General features: G+C 42.5%; 1 protein-coding gene across 3 annotated transcripts in view; it reads left to right on the top strand.

The window, feature by feature from the left end:
- ATXN7 (ataxin 7) overlaps positions 1 to 21,104 on the top strand; it is a 78,460-nt gene that overhangs the window by 50,720 nt on the left and 6,636 nt on the right. For all 3 annotated transcript variants that reach the window (XM_082768510.1, XM_082768508.1, XM_082768509.1), the window contains 3 exons: positions 19,076 to 19,331; positions 19,876 to 20,138; positions 20,519 to 20,601. In XM_082768510.1, the coding sequence (XP_082624636.1) occupies positions 19,076 to 19,331; positions 19,876 to 20,138; positions 20,519 to 20,601 (602 nt within the window). The remainder of the gene's footprint in view (positions 1 to 19,075; positions 19,332 to 19,875; positions 20,139 to 20,518; positions 20,602 to 21,104) is intronic.

The raw sequence follows: 21,104 nt of genomic DNA, 5'->3' as shown, positions 1-21,104 counted from the left end.
AAAGTGTCTGTACAAGGCAGCGTTTGATATAGATATGAAAAGAAAGGAATGTACTGAATCCTGTTCCAAAGCCATTGGACCTGAGGATCGGGGTGTGGGGGAGTGTTGTTTGGTGGGGTTTGTATTGTTTTTTCTTTTTTATTGTAGGAGATTGCAGGAGCTCATCTGTGTTTTGGAAAGATAAGCCTTCATTATGGTTTGCATGCTTTTGGCAGCAAGTAATTTGTTTCAGTAAATAAGTGTCCAGTGTTCACTAATGACTTTTAAAGCAGTATGAAAATGCTTGATATAAATTATAGGAATCTTCATGGGTATCGGTAATCTTCTACAGTAGTCTAGTAGCCAAAATAAAAGTTTGATATTATCTGGTTGTTTCACAGATGTGCTGGAGCAATCTGCCAAGCATATTGCCAAACACGCACAGGTGGCATTTGGCGTATTATAGCCTGAGTTAATGTATATGATTTAACAAATTATCATTGGCAGCTTCATCAGCTTCTGTTCAAACACGGAGCCCTCTTGCAGCAGTTCACACAGTCTAAATTCCAGCAGTTGAATCTGAGTCTCTGGGTCCAGCAGCAACTAGTTTAATTTCTTGGCAGGGATAGGTGAAATTCTCTAACTTTTGCAAGAGTTGTCTTGGCGTATTCCCAGAGAGGAATGGGCTCAGAGGTCAGTACAGGATTCATCCCAGAAAACTGTTTCAATTGATTATTTACTAATTTAAAATGAATGCATCATTAAATAAGAAAGTGTTACCACCTGGAAAGAGATTGTAAATATGTTTGGGGTTTGCAATGTGTACCCCAAAACCTTTGCTGAATGCTGAATGTGTGAGTTGGGATTTCAAGTCACTAGAACTTCTGCCACACAGGTTTTCAGGAGTAAAGAAGTTATGCCCTGTGGTTAATTGTACCATTGCAGGCAGTTCGTGTGCAGCAAGCTATTTGTGCAGGCATAATGGCTGTGGTCTTGTTTGATTACATGAAAACAGAGGGAGTTTAAGAAGTTGATGGCACTTTTCTCTTAAAACTTCCTTTTTTTTTTGTTGGCACCTAGATTTGTAGAGCTGAAGATGTAAAGCAATAATAAGTATCAATAAACGCGAAAATTATGGTGTTCAGCTTCAGATTTAAAGAAATTTGTTCAGTTTACCACTTAGGATGTAACTCATTCTGTCTACAGCACCACATGTGCTGAAATACTGTGAACTTTAAAATGCTCTGGTGTGCTTTTGGCTTTTCTTACCTTCGGTTAGCATGAACCAAATTTCATGCTGTTCTGCCACAGCAGAAGGCCTACATGCAGAAATCCTTGTGTTTTATTACTGGCTGGACAGAGAATATCTTTGCTATTCTGTTCTCACTGAAAGGCTGAAGTACGTTAAACGAGGCTAACATAGATAATTATACAAGTGTTACATGGGAACCCTGCTCCTTTATAACAATTACCTTGCCAAGGATGCAGGGACTGAGGCAGACTGCTCCCTTTTCAAGGTAGACATCAGCACGGGGAGAACAAGCGGAAAGAAAGAGAATAAAGATAGTTATCTTTGTGGGAAAAGAGGAAGCACGGCCGTGTTCGCTGCTGCTGTACAAAAGTATTTGCTCAGCGAGAGGGACCAAGTTAGTGTATTGATTGACAGATTTAGTAAGATCTGAAGAAAACAAGTAGTTCTCATAAAGCAGCTGTTGAGTGTATTTGACTTCAGTTTCACCTTGGAAGAAGCCAGCTGGAATAGTCGTGTTAGGCTTATGGTTAAAAGTGATCCAAAATGAGAAATAACACACCTAAAATTCAATGCTAAGTTGCATCATTCAAAATTCATTTGGCCCGTGGAGCAGAACACAGCCCTCAGAACTAGTTCAGACTTTCTGCAGATGCAGAGAAGGCAATTCTGCATCGGTTTACATGCTCCACATCCTTGGAAGGTTTCCTGCCCAGCTAAAAGGGCTCTTTCTAGCGCCTAAGCCACTCCTTCAAGCTGGAGCTCGGCCAGAGGAGGTGGCATGCATTGCGAGGGCAGGCCATGGGCACGCAGGGCTTGGCACAGAGCCCTGAGCTGAGCACAGAAGAATGAAGCTGCAACCTGTTTAGGAGCTAGGGAGCTGAAAGGAGCCTGGATCGGTTTTTAAAAGCAGGATTTCTGCTGTCATGGAGGAGAGCTGGGAATGTGTCATAGCCATCGAGATGCAAACTGGGTGCTGGGGGGGGAGTGGGGCTAGTAGTAGTTTAATTTCAAAAGCCAACCGCATGCAAAGCACTTACTTATTTATTAGGACTTCCCCGTTTATTTTGAGGGAGAAGCTTGTGTTCTCATGCAGTGAGGAGATGATTCCAAGAATTGCAAACCTCAGATGAACACCGCAGCTCTTCCTAATTCCAGGGAGGAGTGTTCTGGGAAGCTCGTAAAACAGTGTGGAGTATTGAACTGTCATAAATAATATAGTTTTTCTTTTTTTTTTTTTTCATGACAGCACCTAGTTTCACATTGCACAGATTGTACCTCTCGTCCCACCACCCACCTTTCAAACAACTGCCACGTTCGGAAGAGAGGGGATTTGCACTTAGCCTCTTTTTCTCTGCGAGCACAGCTGCGGGTGGCAGATAGGTAATCTCAGCAGGACCCATTGGTCAGGTTAATTTTTTGCCAAGCCACCACTGCTCCCAGCATCCAGCCGTGATGCTGGAGGAGGGCTGGGAGCTGGGCAGCACCTGCCTGAGGGCGCAAAGGGGCCGTGGTGGCAGTGGCCAGGCAGCACGGGCAGGAGGATTGCAGCTTGGCAGAGCTCTCCCTGCAGCCACAATGAAGTGGTGTGCAGTCTGGGGGCGTGTGTCCGAGGGGGGGGAAGGAGAGAACACAGGGGAATTGCTAAAAAGGGAAATGTAAAACAAAGAGCCGAAGTAAAACATAGTTAAAAAGAAATAGATGGAGACAATAAAGAGGAAGCTAAGTAAGGAAAGTAGGGGAAAATGACCTCATAGATGGGAGCACGAAGTAGGTAGATTGCTGAGTTCATTACTCTGTATTGAGGGAAAAAGTGGAAGAAGGGAGAAGAAAACGGGAGACGTTTAACAAGAGGAAACAGAAGCTTTTTCAGTATTTTTTCTCTTAATGTTTTGGCAGCAATGTGTACTAGTGTGATTTGTGTAATGGCACTCTCAGATTTGGTGTGGTTTGGTGGAGAAAAAAAAAAAACACAACAGTTTTTACTTGGGACACCGCTCCCAGGTCTATGAGGTACTGACCATCAAGGAGGGAAATGAATAAGTGCACGTGTGTGTGTGTATGTTGTCTTATGTTTGTTTTCTTCCCACACCCTCATTTTTCTTTTCTGGATTTCTTAAGTGTATTTTTAAAATCTTTTTTTCTATAATCTAAATAATAATTCTTAGAGGTGCATAGCATGTGTGTAGCTTTCACGCTGCTTTTGCAGTAGAATAGGAGGAGGAATGGCTGCCAGTTCTCCAAGTGGATACATTTAAAATCTAACATTTGATACACAAAGCCTAGAAACTAGATTTCTTAAGATGTTACCAGAAGAGGGAGTGTGTATCACCTTGTATACAGTGAAAATAAATGTATTGATGAATAAAATCTATGAGGAAGATAAATATGCCATGAAATTGTACATAAGCGTGTGATACTGTTGTTGACTGGATGGTGTTATCTGTTTCAAGCAGTAACAGCCAAAATACCTACAGCAAACCCTGTTATCTGCTGTTCGTGGAACAACATCCCGAGGTACTGCTCGTGTAGAAAATTGAGATGTTTACCCTATAACTTACATAGATGTTCCTTTGCTTGTGCAGCAGAGCAACAGCTTAATCCTTTGAACGACAGCCAAATGATGCAGGAGGAGAAGCCATCAGTGCCTAATACATAAGCTCCCAATAAACTCGCCTATTCTGCTCCCACATAAACATTCTGCGATGTCTGAGGGAGCTGCTGGCCACAGAGATTACAACTGCATTCTAACCAGTTTCCCTAGGTTGTGCCAGAGAAAGAAGCAGCAGCATCAAGAGCCTCTAGTCCTCTTTCCTGTTCTCTGTTCCACCAGTAATGAGTTGTCACTGTCGGTATGAAACTCTCGCTCTTCCTGCTGGTTTCTAAAGGATGCAATTGGACAAGGCTCCAGGAGAGTTAAAGCACTTTCTACATAACTGGGTTTTTCTTCCCCGTTTGGGAAGATTGTCAGAAAATCTTTCACTCAAAATTCTATATATAGTAGCTTCCCCAAGGAAGCCTTCCCTTTTAGCCAGATGATCCTCTAATGTTTTTACCCCGTAGGAGTTTCTTCCTCCTCCGGGCAGGAGTTGCATTGTGCTGTCTCCTCTGTGGTGACCCTGCAGGTTCCAAAGCAGCTGTTTGTCGTATCTGGCAGCCAGCAGAAGCCCTCGCTTCTGTGCTGTATTGCAGCTAATCCTGCGGGTTAGGTGGATGATGTACCCCTTTCCTTAAGCCTTTGCACCTTGGGGTCTGAAGCTTTCCAGTGTTGGTGCTTTTATTTGTAGAGCTGCATTTGAGCTGATCAGAAGTTTGGCTTGGTGTATCTGGATGGTTTTAAAAGCTATTTGTAAGCATCTGTAGATACTCACGTGGAGTTCATGACTTGTCTCCTTGCTAAGAGGAAAGCTGGCTGTGCCTCCTTTGTTACCACATGGCTAAGGCTTTGTTCGAGTTAGGCTAAGCATTTTGGTGTTCTTATAACTGTCAGCTGTATTAGGGTGAGCTTAGTGAAGTAATTGTTTTCATTTCTTCCGTATGTCTAGATCATAATGAGAAACCTTACAGTACCACTCTGGCCCTTCTTGTTATTGGCGTGGGACTTGTTTTCTTCAGTTTGGTTTTGATTTACAGTCTGTGACGAGCCACTTGTAACCATATATATGCCTGGAATTGTGCCGTGTTGGCCCTCTCCTGCTCTGTAAGGTTAAAGGAAAGCCAGCTTCTGGAAATACTGATGACTGCTTTGATAGCCACAGAAATGTTATAAACCCATACATGCGGGTAGTATTGCAAGGTGTGATGGTTACATCTCAGTTGTCACACAATGAGAGTGACAGATGGCGTCACAGTTTTGGTAGTGACCAGTTCCTTTCTCTATCCAGACAGCTTTCCATGGGATTGATCAATATTCAGAACAAAGATGGGTACTGACGTTTAGGACCGTACCCATCACTTTTTTTTGTCCTCAGGAGGAGGTAGCTGGGGCAGCTGGATACTTGACAGCTACTTAAGATGAACTGAAAGCCCTGACCAGCTCCTGGGCTGCTCACTATTTCCTCTGCCCTGTCCCAGTTGTCCAAGTGGCAGTACTGAACAATAGCTGTGCTTGTACAATTGAAATCTAATGTACCAAATGTCTTTCTCTGTTTCTAATCTGTGACAAAGGCACAAGTCTATACAGAAGGTATTTTCAGTCTTTGCTCTGTGTACACACATACAATATGGGTAGCATTTATTTTTTGTATTTCTGATGGAGGCAAGCACCCTGTGTAAGTGGCGTTGATGCTAAGGCATAAAATGTTGTCACTTGATTGCGTACTGAGAAGCCTGTCAAGTTGTTCTCTGTACTCAATTTGTGCTCATTACATAAAATGTAATCCATTTTGTTTTGGACTCGTTCTGCTTTTCTAAAACCCAAGAAACCTCTAAGCACTCTGGTTTGGAAAAGAAAACACCAGAACTGGAAATCTTGCCAGATGTACGTGTGTTTTCTGCAGCACATAAGACATGCTCCAAAGCAGCAGCTGTGCCAGATGAAAACACGCTGATTTCCAAACCCCTTGCCCCACGGTTCCGGAGGGCTGGAATGTCATTCATGATGCTCCTTCAGGGTGCTTCTTTTCAGCTTCGGGGGAAAAAAAGACACGCAAGACTTCAGAGACAAGTCAGTAGCAGTATGTTTTATATAATCCTGCTGCTCTGTATGCTGAGGTTGCTTTCAGGGTGTCACAGCGTATGGCAGGGTTCGTTCGGTGCCTCCCCCCGGGAGCAGCACCGTGGGTTTTCGGAGTAACCACACAGGAGTTCTCAATTGACCAACTTCAAGAAGTTTGGTGCTGGCTCAAGGCCTGTCATTCTCTTCCTTCCAGGAAGAATAATAATAGTAACCAGTAACCAAACAATCTCTGTGAAACAAAATATTTACAACAAAATCATTTTAGAATGTCCTAAATGTAAATCTAAGCAGGCTGCAGTGTAAGCAAGTCCAGTTCGTGCCGTCTTGATATCAATCAGATGAAATTCCTTGGAAGTCCAAATTTTTACGTATCCCTCAAAACTTTTAGGATCTAGTCAAAATAATCGTTACCGCAACTCCCGACCCGGTTCTTTGTTGTTGCCAGCTGTTTAAAAGTTGCTCTTGCCTGTAGCCCTTTCCATGCGATCAAGTCGCTTTTTAATACGTGCTAGTCCTCACTCAGTTAATTGCTAGCTTTGGCACAATAAGGCATGCGGTTTGTGGGGCTGTCAGGTCTCTGAACTGATCATTTTGCTCTTTGTTAGGAGGAGAGCAGATGGTAGGAAGGCTCGAACCGAGCGGTCAGGATTGGGGGAGAGGGCAGGCACACTTTTTGCTGTGGCAGGACGAGCTTGTGCCAGCCAGCTCAAAGTGATTGTGAAATTGGTGCCTGAGATTGCTGAATTTTTAGAAAGGATAAATGAGTTAGTTTGTGTGCAGTGCAGATAATGAAGCCTAGTCGTCACTGCCTTTGTCCTATGTGTATTTTGCCATCACTTGCCCTCCCGTTGCAACACCTCCTGCCCCATGTGTGCACACAGCGTCAGGTTGCACGTTGTGTTTTGCATTTTTTATTTTTTTTTTTTTCCCCCACCAGTTTAATAAGACATTTGCATGCCAGGATCTGTGGGACCTGTGTTGGTAGTGGAGATGCTGGGGAGCATGTCAAATCCAGCTCTCAGTTCTTGATAAAATGCATTTATTTTAAAATACAGAACAGAATGCTAAAATGTGGACAATGGAAGGAGAAATGGCAGAGTGGCATTTGCCTCGCTTCACAAGACCAGATGTGAACATGCAATGTAAATTAAAGTTAAAATCCTTCAGCCAAGCTGAAGAAGTATTTTCATGGCAATGCAAGATATGCAGAACATTTCAGGTTGTAGCATCATTCAGGAGGGGGCTATTTCTTAAGGTTCTGCAATACTCCTCCATGCTGGATGTGTGTGCTCAGTGATGGCATCACACATGGTATAAATACTTCACGTTTGTGTTCAGTGAGTGAACGTAGAAAGGTGTGGTTAACACGTTTCCTGTTGTCCTTCTCCTGGGTGATTTTGCAGCAGCAAAGACCTGGAAATTCAGTTCCTGATGCCCAGCAAGCCACCCCGAGCTGGGTGCCCTTCCTGCAGGAGGCCGGCGCTGCGAGCTAGCAGGCAGCAGTGTGTGCCTCTCCACAGCCATCTGTGTGTTCAGGCAGGTGGCTGGATGTGCATGAAGCATCCTCACAGCTTTCAGGGCTAATTTTAAGCCTCTGAACTTGGATATTCACTGTTGATTTCAGTGTTATTTTGAATCAAATGATGTTGCTTCGTTTGTGTTGTGTTTTTTTTTAAATGACTTTAAGTGGAGTTGCTAGAAAACAGAACTTAAAACCTTTGTAATATTTAGACCAGGAAAATGATTTTAGCATTCCCTTGCCTTTTATAACAGGCTGCTTTTACTTCAAGAAGTAAAATTCCTGCTGCATTTGTCAGAATACACATTCCAACTTGTCATTTAGCTGTGCCACACGCATCAGTCTGCTTCAAGGTGAAATCCTACAAATGTTTACTGTATAAAGTCGCTCAGAAACCTTTGGTCCTTGGAAAACAATAAAAACACATGCAAAGATGGAAATAGCCAGCATATATGCTGTGACATAGCAAAGCCTAAAACCCCAGTGCATTTTTTCAGCAGTTGTGTGCCGTCTGATGGGCCATCACAGTTTTCTCTCGGTGTGAATGTTCCGTTGTGCCTCTTGCTTCCATCCCAGCCCTGCTCTGACACCCAGCTGCTGGGGTTTCTTAGCGATCAGACTCTTTGTCCTCGCTCTAACTCAGAAGGAAGACAGCTTACTACACTGTGCAGTACTGGAATTAAAAGGCCTGGTCCTGGTCGGTTTATTTGTGGAACAAGCAACCAAGTAAAAGTTACCCTCTTGGTCCCAGAATGAGAATAGACCAAATCAAAGGCTAAGGAAGGATAAATTCCAGTTGGTAAGAAAACAAACACATCAGTGCTGGTTTCCCACATGGTAGTTTCAAGTCAAGAATTTTGTGAACCACTAAAAGCTGTTAGGGACTTACCCGGCTTTAATTATAGGCATCACTTAGAATAGCGTACAATAAAAACAAATCCTCCAAAAGCACGCGTGACTGGTGCTAATTTTGACAATGGAAGGAGATGTTTTTAAAACAGCACGGCCCAAGGAGCTGTCTGTGTGTCCCTGAGCTGCCCTTTACTAGTGGATGGGCGATGGGAGCTGTCAGCTTCTCTTGAAATTCAGAGCGAAAGGGGAACTGATGGCTATCTCAGAGCCTCGCTGCAGAGGCATGGGAAAGCTGCTATTTGATCAAAGTGTTTGAGGGTGCAGTATGCGTTTCTCAGCTTGTTAATCGGAGGTGCAGTCTCCGGGCTTCTGCGTGTTCCTTTAAAAAAAATAAAAAGCAAAAATAAATGCAAACCAACCGCCCCTCCTCAAGCAGTGCTCCCTGCTTCTGTTGGCCTGTTCTTTGCGTACAAGCAGTGCGCTGATACCGATAGCTGAGGGCTTTTCCCTTCAGCAGCCTTTCTATTTCAGCGGAGAAAGGGTTGCTCGGCTTTAAACGTGACCTCGGTGAGTGAGGAAAGGCCAGAAATTTCAGCTCGGGTTATGGTAATTTAAAACAAGAGCGAAAGCCGCGTGAGCCGTTTCTTCCTCTTTTTTTTTTTTTTTTTTTTTTTTCCTCAGCAGCTCCGCGTTTTGTTTTGCTTTGCCTTCGGCCGAGCGTTGACCTGCGAGGGAGCCCTGCACCCACCCAAATCCTCATTGGGGGGCTTCCAAACCCCAAATCCCCCTCCCCAGGGCCGCGGGGCGGCACGCCGGGGGCCGAGGCCTCCCATGGCGGCCGGGCCCGGCCTGTCAGCTCGCTGTGGCGAGGGGAGAGCGGCCTGAGGGCCGGCCCCGCCGCCACGGCCATCTCCGGGCGCCGCCGGAGGTAACGTCACCGGAGCCGCTTGGCCAAAGTCCAGCAGCCGTTGGGGTCGCGCCGAGCCCTTTGGGGAGGGCCCGGCCGCAGCCCCAAGGCCGCCGTGTGCCAGCACCCCGGGGTGCTGCCCCGGGCTCGCCGCCTTCGTGGTTTCTGGAGGCTTCGCCGCGCTGCCATAAAGCTTTAATGGGCGCAGGGGGTTGGGGGCACGGAGCGGTTGTTTCGCACCGATTACGGTTGAGCGGTGTTAATGAGATAAGCTGCAATGAGCCTTGTCATGACCGAAAGCTGACCGGTGCCCACAGTCGCTGTATCAGGGTAAAATAACATTAGGATCTGACTTACAACCCCAAGCCATCATATTTATTCTCTTTTCACTGATGTTGCAGCCTGGGCATTGAAGTTCCAAGAGAGTTCAAATTTTGGAGAGGTGTTGGACTTTTGAAGCATCTTTTGGAAAACCATCACAAATTACCTTACCTTAGGTTCACCTCCTTTCTTCCTTCACCCTCTTGAAATGTCAGTTTTAAGTTAAAATCTTGCATTTCAAGACCCAAACCAGAAAACTCAGCATTCGCCAGCATGCAGAGCCCCAGGCCCGATCCCCCGCACCCTTCTGGCTTCCCCCTGTGGCATTTGGGCCTCCGGCCATTGCAGCAGCTACCAGGGCTCGGTGACGCTCCTGTCCCAGTCACCCTACGGAGCTCTGGGCTTGTCACAGCCACACAGCACACGGTCGGTGCCGAGCACACAGAGGCAGGTGTGAGGAGCCTCGGTTGGTGTCTCTTCGTGTCTTCAGCCCTGGGGTGGAGTGGCTCTTAGAGTCGACATTGTGGCTACTTCAATGCATCCTTGTACACTTGTTTTTTTTTAATCTTACAAGGCTTTCGTGTCAGGTGGCAGTGGATTTCACTGGTTATTCATGTATTAGTAAATAAGAAAAATGTGTTCAGTGTCTTTTCTGTCCTGCAGCTGCTTAATGACAACACCAAGGAATCACATTTACTGATACCCAGTTCCTTATACCCAGGACTTTGTCAGTTAGGCCATCAGCCCCTTTGCATTTGGGTTCTGTAATAGCTTTTAAGAAGTTTTCAGCCTCAGCGCATTATTTTGTAGCAGAGCCGAGTCTGACAGACAACCTGCAAGGATTAAAGTTGGCTACATGTAAAGGAATAGCTGCAGGCAAAACATTGAAATTCTGTAGTGTGGTGTGAATAGGAGCATCAGCAAGATGAAAGCCAGGCAGGCATCTGAACATGTGAAGTCATACGAATACATTACACCAGTAGCATAACATTATGCAATAAGGTCTTGTAAGAAGCTGTGTCGATCCTGAATGGGAAGAACACGATAGTAAAGGTGTGTCCTGACTGCTGGGCAGCAAATGGAAAATCAGGAAATGATGTGGATCTTCTTACCTTAATTTCTTATTCCCATGCTCTCAACACAGTTTTCTGTTGAACTTCTGTTTATTCACCTTTTTATGAAACTCTGGAATAATGCCTCTTATTTTTAACTTGCTTTATGCCCGTTTTGAAAAATTGAAGTGTTTCTTTAATGTCACTTGGGTTAAACATACATGAGACTCTTCCCATGAGTTTTCCAGCTGTATTTTGGAAGAAGCTGACCAGTCCTGCATCTCGGTATGATGCTGGGTCGTACAGCCTACCTCTGTTAGTTTATGCTTTTGTTTATTATAATTTTAGTTTCTCCGAAGTTTATTCTAAAGAACAATTTTTAACAGCAAAAGTATGGTTTATTCAGCACCCGTTTTTTAATCAGACAGCGCAGGTATTGTCATGTCGTCAACGGGCTACGCAGAGATTAGCGCTTATAGCGTGGACATTATAATCTCTGCATGGCCCGATTACCATCTAAGACACTCTGCTGTCTTTCCGTAATAACTCTGTGATATTTATATGCCCGTGCTTGGCAGATTTAGAAGCCAGCTACCTACCCAGAGGTCTAGGGCCAGTTCCCTGGTGAGAAACCCATGCTCTCATCAGCCCCGTGTCAAGTGGCTCAGGAAAAGTGTTCCAGAATTTCATTCTTGCATGTTATGCCTTAGTCTTTTAGAAATGTTAGGGCCCTTGCACTTGGGTATGCCTGGACAAAGGGGGATAGAGAAAGGTGGAGTGAAGTGTGATACGTCTGGAGAAACCACCAGCCTCTGGCACCTGCTTTTGTTGTGGCCCCATTTTGCTTGCGGTTCGCTCCATCAGCTTTCCCACATTGCTCTTGAGAGTTTTACTCCTCTCCAGGAGGTTCTGAGGAGCTGAAATGAACCTGACAGGAGTGTCGCTAATTGCAGTTCACCTCTGCGGGTGAGAGCAGTAAGGCAGAAAGGTGCAAAGCAAAACCCTGGAGTCTTTTTGCTGGCTTGGGCTAACAGCAATGCGCTGGTGGATGCTTCAGAGGTTATTTACTATCTCGCAGGCAAAACCCATGTATCGTAAAGAGTAATCGTAAATCTTGTTGAAATTGACTGCAAACCACTCATGTGCTCTGAATACAAGGCTTTGGAAAGGATTAGTAACAAATATGGAAAAATTGAAAAACTGGCATTAGTGGTGTACAGCGCCTTGTGGGAAGGAAGTGGTGGAAGAAGGGATGCGCTTGAAGGCTGTTTATTTAAATGCATTTCAGTGTTGCTATTTTTGCTCCGTTCTTAATACTGCTACTTGCAATCTGCTCCCAGCTCTCCTTTCTGTGGTAGTAATCTCGGGGGGATGGAGGGTGTGTTTGGTTTGGGGCAGTTTGCTGCAGTTTTTGTAGTGGAGAAAGCCATTTCTGCTGAGTTAGTGTTCTGCGATCAGAGAATTACATTGTCCTGGCTGTGCTGTAGTTATGTTCATAGTATTTAAAAAGCATTATTTAAATAGCCTAAATTATGGTTAAGGAATTGTCTCCTTTTTGTCCTATGATTTTAAAGCATTAAAATTGGCTTTTGGATTCTTACTGGGGAAAATGAACTTTCTCCTACTCCCTCTGTTTTCTTCAACAACAGCAATAACAATGTAATCCTGCTTACACATCATTTCATACTCCCTTATCTAAAACATTTGCACAGCGATCACTTGTGAGTGGCTTTCACTTCTAGTAAGTAAATCTCTAGGAAATCTTTAAACATAGGCATTTAGAAATCAGAGAGCAATTGCTTTTGCAGTTTTGAAAGCAGACAGTGCTGCTCAGTAACTACTGTAATGAAACAAGCAGAATAATAATAGCTAACACTTGTATTCTGATTCTGCTCAGAGGGATGTGGTTAACTAACTACCCATCAAAACACCTCTTGGGACTTGAGTAAATAATTTCCAAATATTCAAATTTAAACGTTGGGAAATTTCAGAGGGCTGAAATAGCACACCTGATGCGGTGCAGCGAGGCCAGGGAAGAAGAAAGGCAGCGTCCTTCTCAAGGAATAGTTTGCTGGCTTTGCTCTTGTTTCCAATGTTAAGTGCTCTGGTAAACTTGTTTTTAAAAAACAAACCAAAATGAAAGCAGAGCAAAAACCTTAAATACACCATTCAAAACGGTCAGTGGCTTTTGCTGAATATAAGTTTGGATTTCATGAGGAACCATAGTTAAGGGTGCTGGACCATCGTAAACATGCAGATATGTTTTATTGAGTTGTCTTAAAGCAGTGCAAGTTAATATGGAGGGATTTCAGAACTGAAACGATACACAAATAATGGATTTTTAGGGTATGCGAGAGCTTTGGATTCTGAATTGTGCATTTGTAACCAAAGCACTTCTTTAAAAAATGAAAATAATAATAATAAAAAACCAACTTTGTTCCCTGTAGTTATGAATTTGCATAATAAATGTAAATTCATAATGCACTCCAATTAAAGCAGAGGCAGATTTTATATGCTCTTTTGGGAGACTTGTGTGTGTTTTTGAGATGATTGACAAGGGAATGTTTCAGGAATTCACGTCTGGAACAATGAGACCTTACCCCTGCTTAGGAGTGCTGGACAGCAGAGCAGGAAATAAACACACTGATGCTTCTTTCAAACAGAGATGCAGAAAACAGATGACATGTAAAGCCTAGTGGTGATACCGTACTCATATGAGAAGTAAAAACATCCTCCAAACTGACAAGTAATTTTGGAGCACACCCAGTCAGGTCTGATGTGTGTGCTTTATTTGTCTTTGGCTTCAGCAAAGGATTTTCCGAGAGGAAAATGATTTTCTGAGCTGGGAGAGTGTAAATGTTTCATGCAGCATCCAAGTTGAAGCCTCCAAAAAGTGCATCAATGCGAAAGAACATTTTAAAGGGAATTTTAAAAACTGTTAGTTTCTGCACTTATATTTTGCTCTATAATGTATGATTTGACCTGAAATCCTATTTTTGCCTTAAGGAGATGGTTTTATGTTCTTAGGTAGTGCCATCTCAATGTAAATGTAGGACTGTCTTTGTGAGAACAATGCTGTAGCACCTGTGGGGCACAGGTGCTGTGCAAACACACACGAACCAGCACCTTTTAACCCCCTGCTAGGCACAGCAAACCTTTTAACACATCCAGTTGCAGAGGTGAACCTGGGCTTTAAAATAGCCTCTTCAAAATTGGTTAGGTATTGCATTTTGGTGGATTTTTGAAAACATCAAGAGACATACTTTAAGTTTTATTGTTGTCTCGTTAATTGTCTCGTTACGGGATGGCGTGACTCACAGGCAGTAAAACATCCTCTGTATTGCAACGTGCTGAATAGCTTCAATGCGAGGAAGTGCGAGACACAAGGCTGCAGCAGTATGGCTAACGTGACCGTAATCTATATGAGAGAGATTACATAAAACTATTTCTTAGATAAGCACTTTATGCCTATTACTACTTATTTACAATATCCAAGAACTCTGGTGGAGATAAGGAAGACCATTGTGGTAAGTGATGGAAATACAAAAAGAGACGTGATGCGTTTGGATGTGCCGCCCTGACTTGCGTTTGGTATTTTGCAATATATTTATATACCTCCTTCGTTAATATTTTTTTCTCCTGCTAAAGTGTTGTGTTTCTGTGAATGGAGTGACATAAGCACGCATGACTATCAGTCAGCCTGTCTTTGTGGTTTTGCTAATGCTGAGCGTTAAACAATGATATCAGCTGGTTGCAAGCACTATTTTTATTTTTTTTTATTGAAACAAGAACGCTCTCTAGAGACATGACAGATTGTACTGGTGCCAATCAAACCGTGGCAGTCTGTCATGCTGATAGCTTGCGCTCTTTAAATGTTCTCTTCTGCAACTTCCTTGCTGGAGAGAAGAATCTGACTTTGTTTAGATGCTGCCTAGTCAGCTAGGGGTGTAAGTTCAAACACAACACAATTGGACGTGCAGTGACCTCATCCTGACTTGCGGTGCAAACACAACTGATCAGATGATTAAAGGGACATCAGTGGAAGATTAGGGCGGAATCCTTGGTATCTGGGCCCAACGATTAGAGCAGGATAATGAAGCAGCAGTAAGGGAGTGAGCAGCAGATCAAGATCCTGCACAGGCGATTGCTCCCAAGCAGCAGCACGCTGCCAGGGTGGCATCAAAGGACGAGTGATTTGTCTGCTGGGCTGGTGATTGGTTTAGCTCCTGGCTTTCCTCTGTAAGATCTTCACAGACCTGTTTTTTTGTTGTGTTTTTTTTTTTTTCTTTTATTATTTTTATTATTTTGTCATGGTGAGGTCATTGTTCAGCACAGGCATTTAGGTTAGAGCTGCAAAAGGGATCTTAGCTGGCTGCTGCACTAAAATCTGTAGCTGTGGTGAGATCCTCTTTCAGAGCAACTCCCAGTGCGGTGGCTGAGGACCTGAGCTGGCAAACAAACAAACAAACCAAAAAATGCAGGAGAGGGTTGTGTCTTAAAAACCCCTTTCAGAGCACAGGACTTTTGGTTTCCCTGGTCAAATCAAAATTTACTGCTCAAAACTCTCTTCTGGATCTGTGGCCTTCATTCATTTGTTGAAGATGTGGTGTAGGAGTGGCTCTTCTGCCTCCCTGTATGTTCCTTGTGATAGCGTCCACTTGTATTAAATTCTTCCGCCGTTAAGAAGAGTGCAGCCCAACAGTGTGGGGAGGTCCCTGACTTCCAGGCCCCTGGCTTTCATCTGCTGGTTTTAGTCTGTACTATGGAGGCATGGTGTCTCTGCCTCGTGATAAAATGTCCTGCTGTGAGCATTTTAGAAATACCTGCAGGTAAAAGATTCATCTAGCTGCCAGCCATGCTGGAATGGCAGTGATCCTGCACATGCACAGAAGCAGAATTGTCAGCATCTTGCAGCTTTTAATGTTTAAAACTTCAGCAGCTGCAGACCTCGGATGCCTTACCAGGCTGCTGCTGTACTTGTGTAAGTCACCTCTTCTCGTGTTCTCATGTCAAGTCATGGATCCGATCCTTCTGGAGCAATTAGAAGATCAGGTAAATTAGTTCTCCACAATTTCTGTAGAAATCTAATATTCATACTGACACAAAGTAAATTTTATCCCCACTTAAATGATGTTTGTTTTAGTAGGACTGCACTAATTCATTTCTAAAATGAAAAGTCAAATAAGAGATGACTATGATGGAAAAAAATTAAGTAGCACTTTTGTCATGCTTTTACTTTGGTCAAGACATATATTACATAATAATTAGATAATCACGAACTTGTACGTTGCTTCGATGCACACATTTAATTCTATACTCTGAATAATACTCTTACACCTAAACTAACCTATGGTAAAACTGTTTTTCTGAATGTTGACTGAAGTTACAACGTATTTCATTGAACTAAACTTGCTTGTGGTTTGAATGGGTGTGCTTTATTTTTAAGGATGGTTCTGCTAGCACTGGCACAGGTCAGTTTGACTTTCTGCCCAGTACTTACGTAAGAAGACAGTATAAAAAAAAATGGGTTTATGAAACTTGATCTGTACATCTTATGTTTGCTGCCCAAAGCTATTAATTGATGCACACTGAGCGAACACCACGGGGCTCTTCCTAAAGTTTAGAAACTGTAGTATATTTGTGAATGTATTGCACGTCTCCTGCAAGTCTGAAAGAGCTCAAGGGAAACTTTCCAATTCTTTGTCCAAAGCTGAAACTACTTCTTTCTTTAAAAGCAAACAACAACAAAGCAAAGGCAAACAAACAAACAAAACCAACCCTCTGAGATCGTAGAGCTTAGAACCGTGTCAGACAGGTGCAGTATTTGAGGGATCACTGCCCTGTGTTGCAAAAAGCAATCATGGAGTTAAAAAGGAAAGAAAACGTTTGTTTTTTTTTTTAAGAGTTATATGAAGGGAAGGGACACGGATGTTAACTTTAAAAATCTGAAAACTGAACACCTGGAGGTAATTATTTTTAAATATTTTCAGGCTGAGTCAGAGTTAATGGCAAAGGGGAACTACATAAGAAAGAACATTGGTATTCTTCAGGTATTTTACGAGAGATTAAACAGATCTCACTTAAAAACATGAATTTTATAAAAAGACTGAAGCACTAAACATGTTGAGCAAGCATTTGGCAGGGTTCAGCTGTGAACGGGACCGCTGTTCTTTCCCATGGTCTTCTCCCAGGCAGGCAGGCACTGCAGCAGCCCTGCAGGTCGGTCAGTGCCAGACAGGCCCAGGCAGGTCACCAACAGTGAAAGAAGAATGCTCACAATCAGTTAAAAATTCTTCTTTTTTTGTTGATAGACTATCATGTGGATCGATAACACAATTTGTATTTTGCCCAGTTTATTCCTAAAAGAGGGAGGCAGGGAGGCACTGCACTCAGTCTTATTCTAGCTCTTTTCTCCTCTGCCAAGTTTTCTCCAAGGAAGTAACACCCTTCTCTTCTTACCAAAGGGAAGAAAAAAAAATCGAACTCCCAAAGATAACGTTAGTGATCCACTGGATTGTTAGAGATTATTTTTAATTCTGTTAGGTACTCAGACTTCAAAATGTATAAATATACAGAAGGTGACAGAGTATTGAGCAAGTTTTCTCATTATCTCACAGGGTGATCTCCCGGGGTGTAGCATCGCTGAACTAATGGCCCCCAAATAGCAACTTATCAAAGCCGCTCAGGGATTCTTGCCATTGCTATAAAAAGACATTTGGCAATAAGCTCTATGTCATATTAGAAGCGTGGTCATTTACTAGAATATAAATATGCTAATGTACTAGAGAACCCTTCAATGGCGTATGGTCCTAAAAATTCAAGGAGACGATACTGAATGCCAGGGATGACAAGTCATCTGAAACCTTACCACTTTAAAGCAGTTATTTCTTGAGATAAAAATTACATTGCTGCATTTGTTATGTATTTATGTTGGGCATTTCGCCTGACCTCTCATAGCTTTTCGTAAATGCTAATTAAGGAGAGATGATTCTGTAGCTGAAGGCTCGTTAGGTAGTTTATGCCCATTTCACAGACAAGTAAAAATGTGCATCACATGGCTCAGTCTCGGAGACCATTTGTTGACTGACGTTCTTTGCTTCCAGTCTAAACTGTATGTTTTTCATCTTTTTTTTTTCTTTTTATTTTTTTCCCTGAGCTAATGAACATATTTAAAGTGCTTTTTCCCAGCTCTGTATGAAATTAGCTTGCCAGGACTTCAATTCATGTGCCTACATCTTGTGCTGCTTGAGCAGTGTGGCTTTTTGAATGGACCAGACTGGTTCTGGGCTGGTGAAGTCTTGTTCAACAGCTGCCAACTACGAGTGGAGCCCCGCTCAGCCACCATCTCAGTGCCCTCTGATAGCTGTAGGCCGGAGGGAAAAAACAGGTCATATAAGCAGAACGTGGATGTATTACTTTACATTTTCCAGAGTGCCACAGACTCCTGTACAGGTTGTGCCGGACATGACTTTCCCTTTGTTGTAACTTGATGAGGAGGCTGCGTCCTCGACAGCTTAAGTAAATTCAAGTCAAAATCTGTAAGCTGTGTCTGGGATCGGTGGTGGGTTTGGGCACCGTTAATGATACCAGGTGGGAAAGAGGTGTTATCACTGGCAAGGAGAAGGTGCCTTTGGTCTTCACAGAGGGACCTGTTAATTCTTGGTTCTCTCTTAGATCCGTGGTTTGCGTGTACTTGATTGCCAGAGAGAGGTCTCTGAGCAGGAGTTGATGACATGCACAGGTCATCTAGGAATCACAGGTGTCCAAATATCAGTGGAGCAAATGGTCAATTACCATGTCTGTAGGCAGAGCCAGGTACTCCAGGAAGCTGTCAAGTGTACTGTGACTGAGAGTTCATTGTTGCAAAGAAATGTCTTTAAAATGTGTGCTGTTTTAACTGAAAGGGTGCTAGGAAGATATTACTGTGAATGGCTAATCGTTAATGCCAGTGGTATAATGTTAATTAAATCATTTCTTCTCCAACATGTTCGTTGATGGAACCTGACCATTCAAATGTTCAGATATACTTTTTCATAGCAGCACATCCATTACTGGACACAAAATTTAAAGTTTTTGCTCCAATATCATTTTGCCCCCTGGGTGACACACTAACAGGTAATTGTTACTCCTTTAGGAGATCTGATATTCAGGCTTGCTTGGCCTGAGGATAGGGGTCTCTTTGCTTTGTGCATTGGAGGTCTGGGTTTGATTCTCACTTTCTTGTTCTGCAAGATGGAAAGAGAGAGTGGGGAGCGTATATTAAAAGCTGAGCTTTAGTGGCTGAGGAATGTAGCTCACAAAGTTAAAAGAGACTCCTGTAACTGACTGGGGACCAACAATGAATGGAGCCTCATGGTTTATAGTGAGGCTTGAATCCTCTCTGCTCCGTGTGTGGCAGAGGACCTCCCAAGCCAATAAAGGAAAAATGTTAATGGAGTAAACGACAACATGAAGTATTAAAGAATTGTTTCTGCATGGGCCGTGGGAGTTTAAAACCCCTTTTTTTTCTCCTTTTCAGAAAGAAGACACAGCTCCTCCAGCAAGCCGCCTTTGACTCCTCCCTCCTCTTCAGTATTTTCCATCATTTCATCTTTCCCTTCAAAAAACAAAGGTAGCAGTGGAAGTGGTAGCAATCGTTCATCCAGTGGAGGTACTAGTGCATCGTCATCATCAAATTCCAAGTTGTTGAAATCACCCAAAGACAAGCTGCAGATCAGCGGAAACAACAGGTTAATGCATCCGGTACAGCATAGCAAAGTTCCCCATGATAAAATGTGAGTATGCATTTTGACAAAGAATTACATATTACTACATGTGTAGAAACTGCTGTATCAGTAGAATTTGCCTTTGTTTCAGAGGACTTATGCTTTGAGAGAGACCACTTTAAACTCCTCCAGATCTTTTCCAGTAGCATAGTCTAAGATTATAGGTATACTGGTGAAACTGTCGAACGAGACACTTGCAAAGATGCAGCTTGAATCGTTATAAATAAAGGTCATTCTGCTAGGGGGTCTTTATTCTTTGATCCAGTCTGCATATTTTCACTGTAAGTGAGTTTCTGAAGTTTCTGTTGTCTCTGAAATACTTCCAAGGAAATGGGGACAAGAGCACAGAACAGATAGTGGACATCACTAAAAATGTGAAAATAAATAAGAAAAAGAATAAAAATAAGAAAACTGGGAACAAACAACAAAGGTCTAAATTGAACTGTGAATAGATCAGAGTATTGAGTAATATGTTTTAAGTACTTCTTGTAATTTATGACTCACGATACTATCATTTACAATTTTTCCCCCCTTTGTTTTTCATAAATAATAGTATGACTCCATCTGTCAAAGTGGAAAAGATTCATCCAAAGATAGATGGTGCCCAACTGAAAACTGCTGTTGGTCCAACTTGTTCTACTACTGTGAGTTCCTCAATAAAGACTGGCCTTAATTGTCCCTCAATACCAAAGCCACCCTTGCCTTCCCCTGGACAGATACTGAATGGTAAAGGTCTTCTCTCTGTGCCTCCATTTTTGGAAAAGAAACCTGAAGAAAATACAAATAATAGGAAATTTTTACATAAAAGATTGTCAGGTAATTGCTTTTAAATATTTTTTGCTATATTGTTCTTATTAGTGTATGCGTCAAAATACATATATAAGATATATAAAAATAAGCTTCAGAAGTAAATGTTTACTTTTATAACATTAAGTTGTAATTAAGTACATTTACGTACTAGAATTTAAATTTGTCTTGACGAGTTGATAAAGGATGCAATCAACATGAAATGTATCTGTTGCTTTCAGAAACCATCCAGGTGTTACAGGCCTATCAGTTCTTAGTTTTAAAATGTGTTATATTTGAAAACAATTTCCAGTATGGTTAAATTTTCTAAAGCAAATAAATGTCAGTATCTCAAGATGTCTTTATGAAAGCTGTTTTCAATAATTGGCTTATTTGTGCACCTTTGACAGAGAGAGAATTTGATCCTGATATATACTGTGGTGTCATTGATGTGGAAACCAAGAAACCCTGTACTAGGTCTTTGACATGCAAGGTAGGATGTCTTAATCAGAATAAAATTTTGTAAAGTTAACATTTAATTTCCCAGGGAATGTGACAGAAAAATACTAATTTCTCCTGTCAGTAATTGTTACTGTAAATGGTCCCTCTCAAAGCATATTATCTAGGACCACGAAGGAATTGTTTTCAAAGTTAAGCCAATTGTTTATTCAAAAACTTATTTCCTACAGTAACCTGGAGATCTTTATATTTGTGTAAACCTTTTACATGGATGCTGACATGGAAACAATTATGTTACTCCACATGTATGTACTAGAGGGGCCAGCATGTTATTTCGGGGGATAATCTTTGGGTTACAGACCATGGATTTTTAAAAGTCCATTGTAAGCATTAGAAGTATTACTTGTTTATGTGTGATTCCAATAAATCAAGCTTCCCCCACTCACACCCTTTTCCTTTCCCCCACCACAGCCTGCAGCAGATACTTAGCAGGTATTTGTGCAAATGCTGGTGCTGCTGGATTTACCTACACAGCTT

This window comes from Aythya marila, assembly GCF_965140915.1.
Source record: "Aythya marila genome assembly, chromosome: 10".
NCBI lineage: Eukaryota > Metazoa > Chordata > Aves > Anseriformes > Anatidae > Aythya > Aythya marila.
The sequence above is the reverse complement of the archived record's forward strand: the minus strand, read 5'-3'. Positions and strand labels throughout refer to the sequence as shown.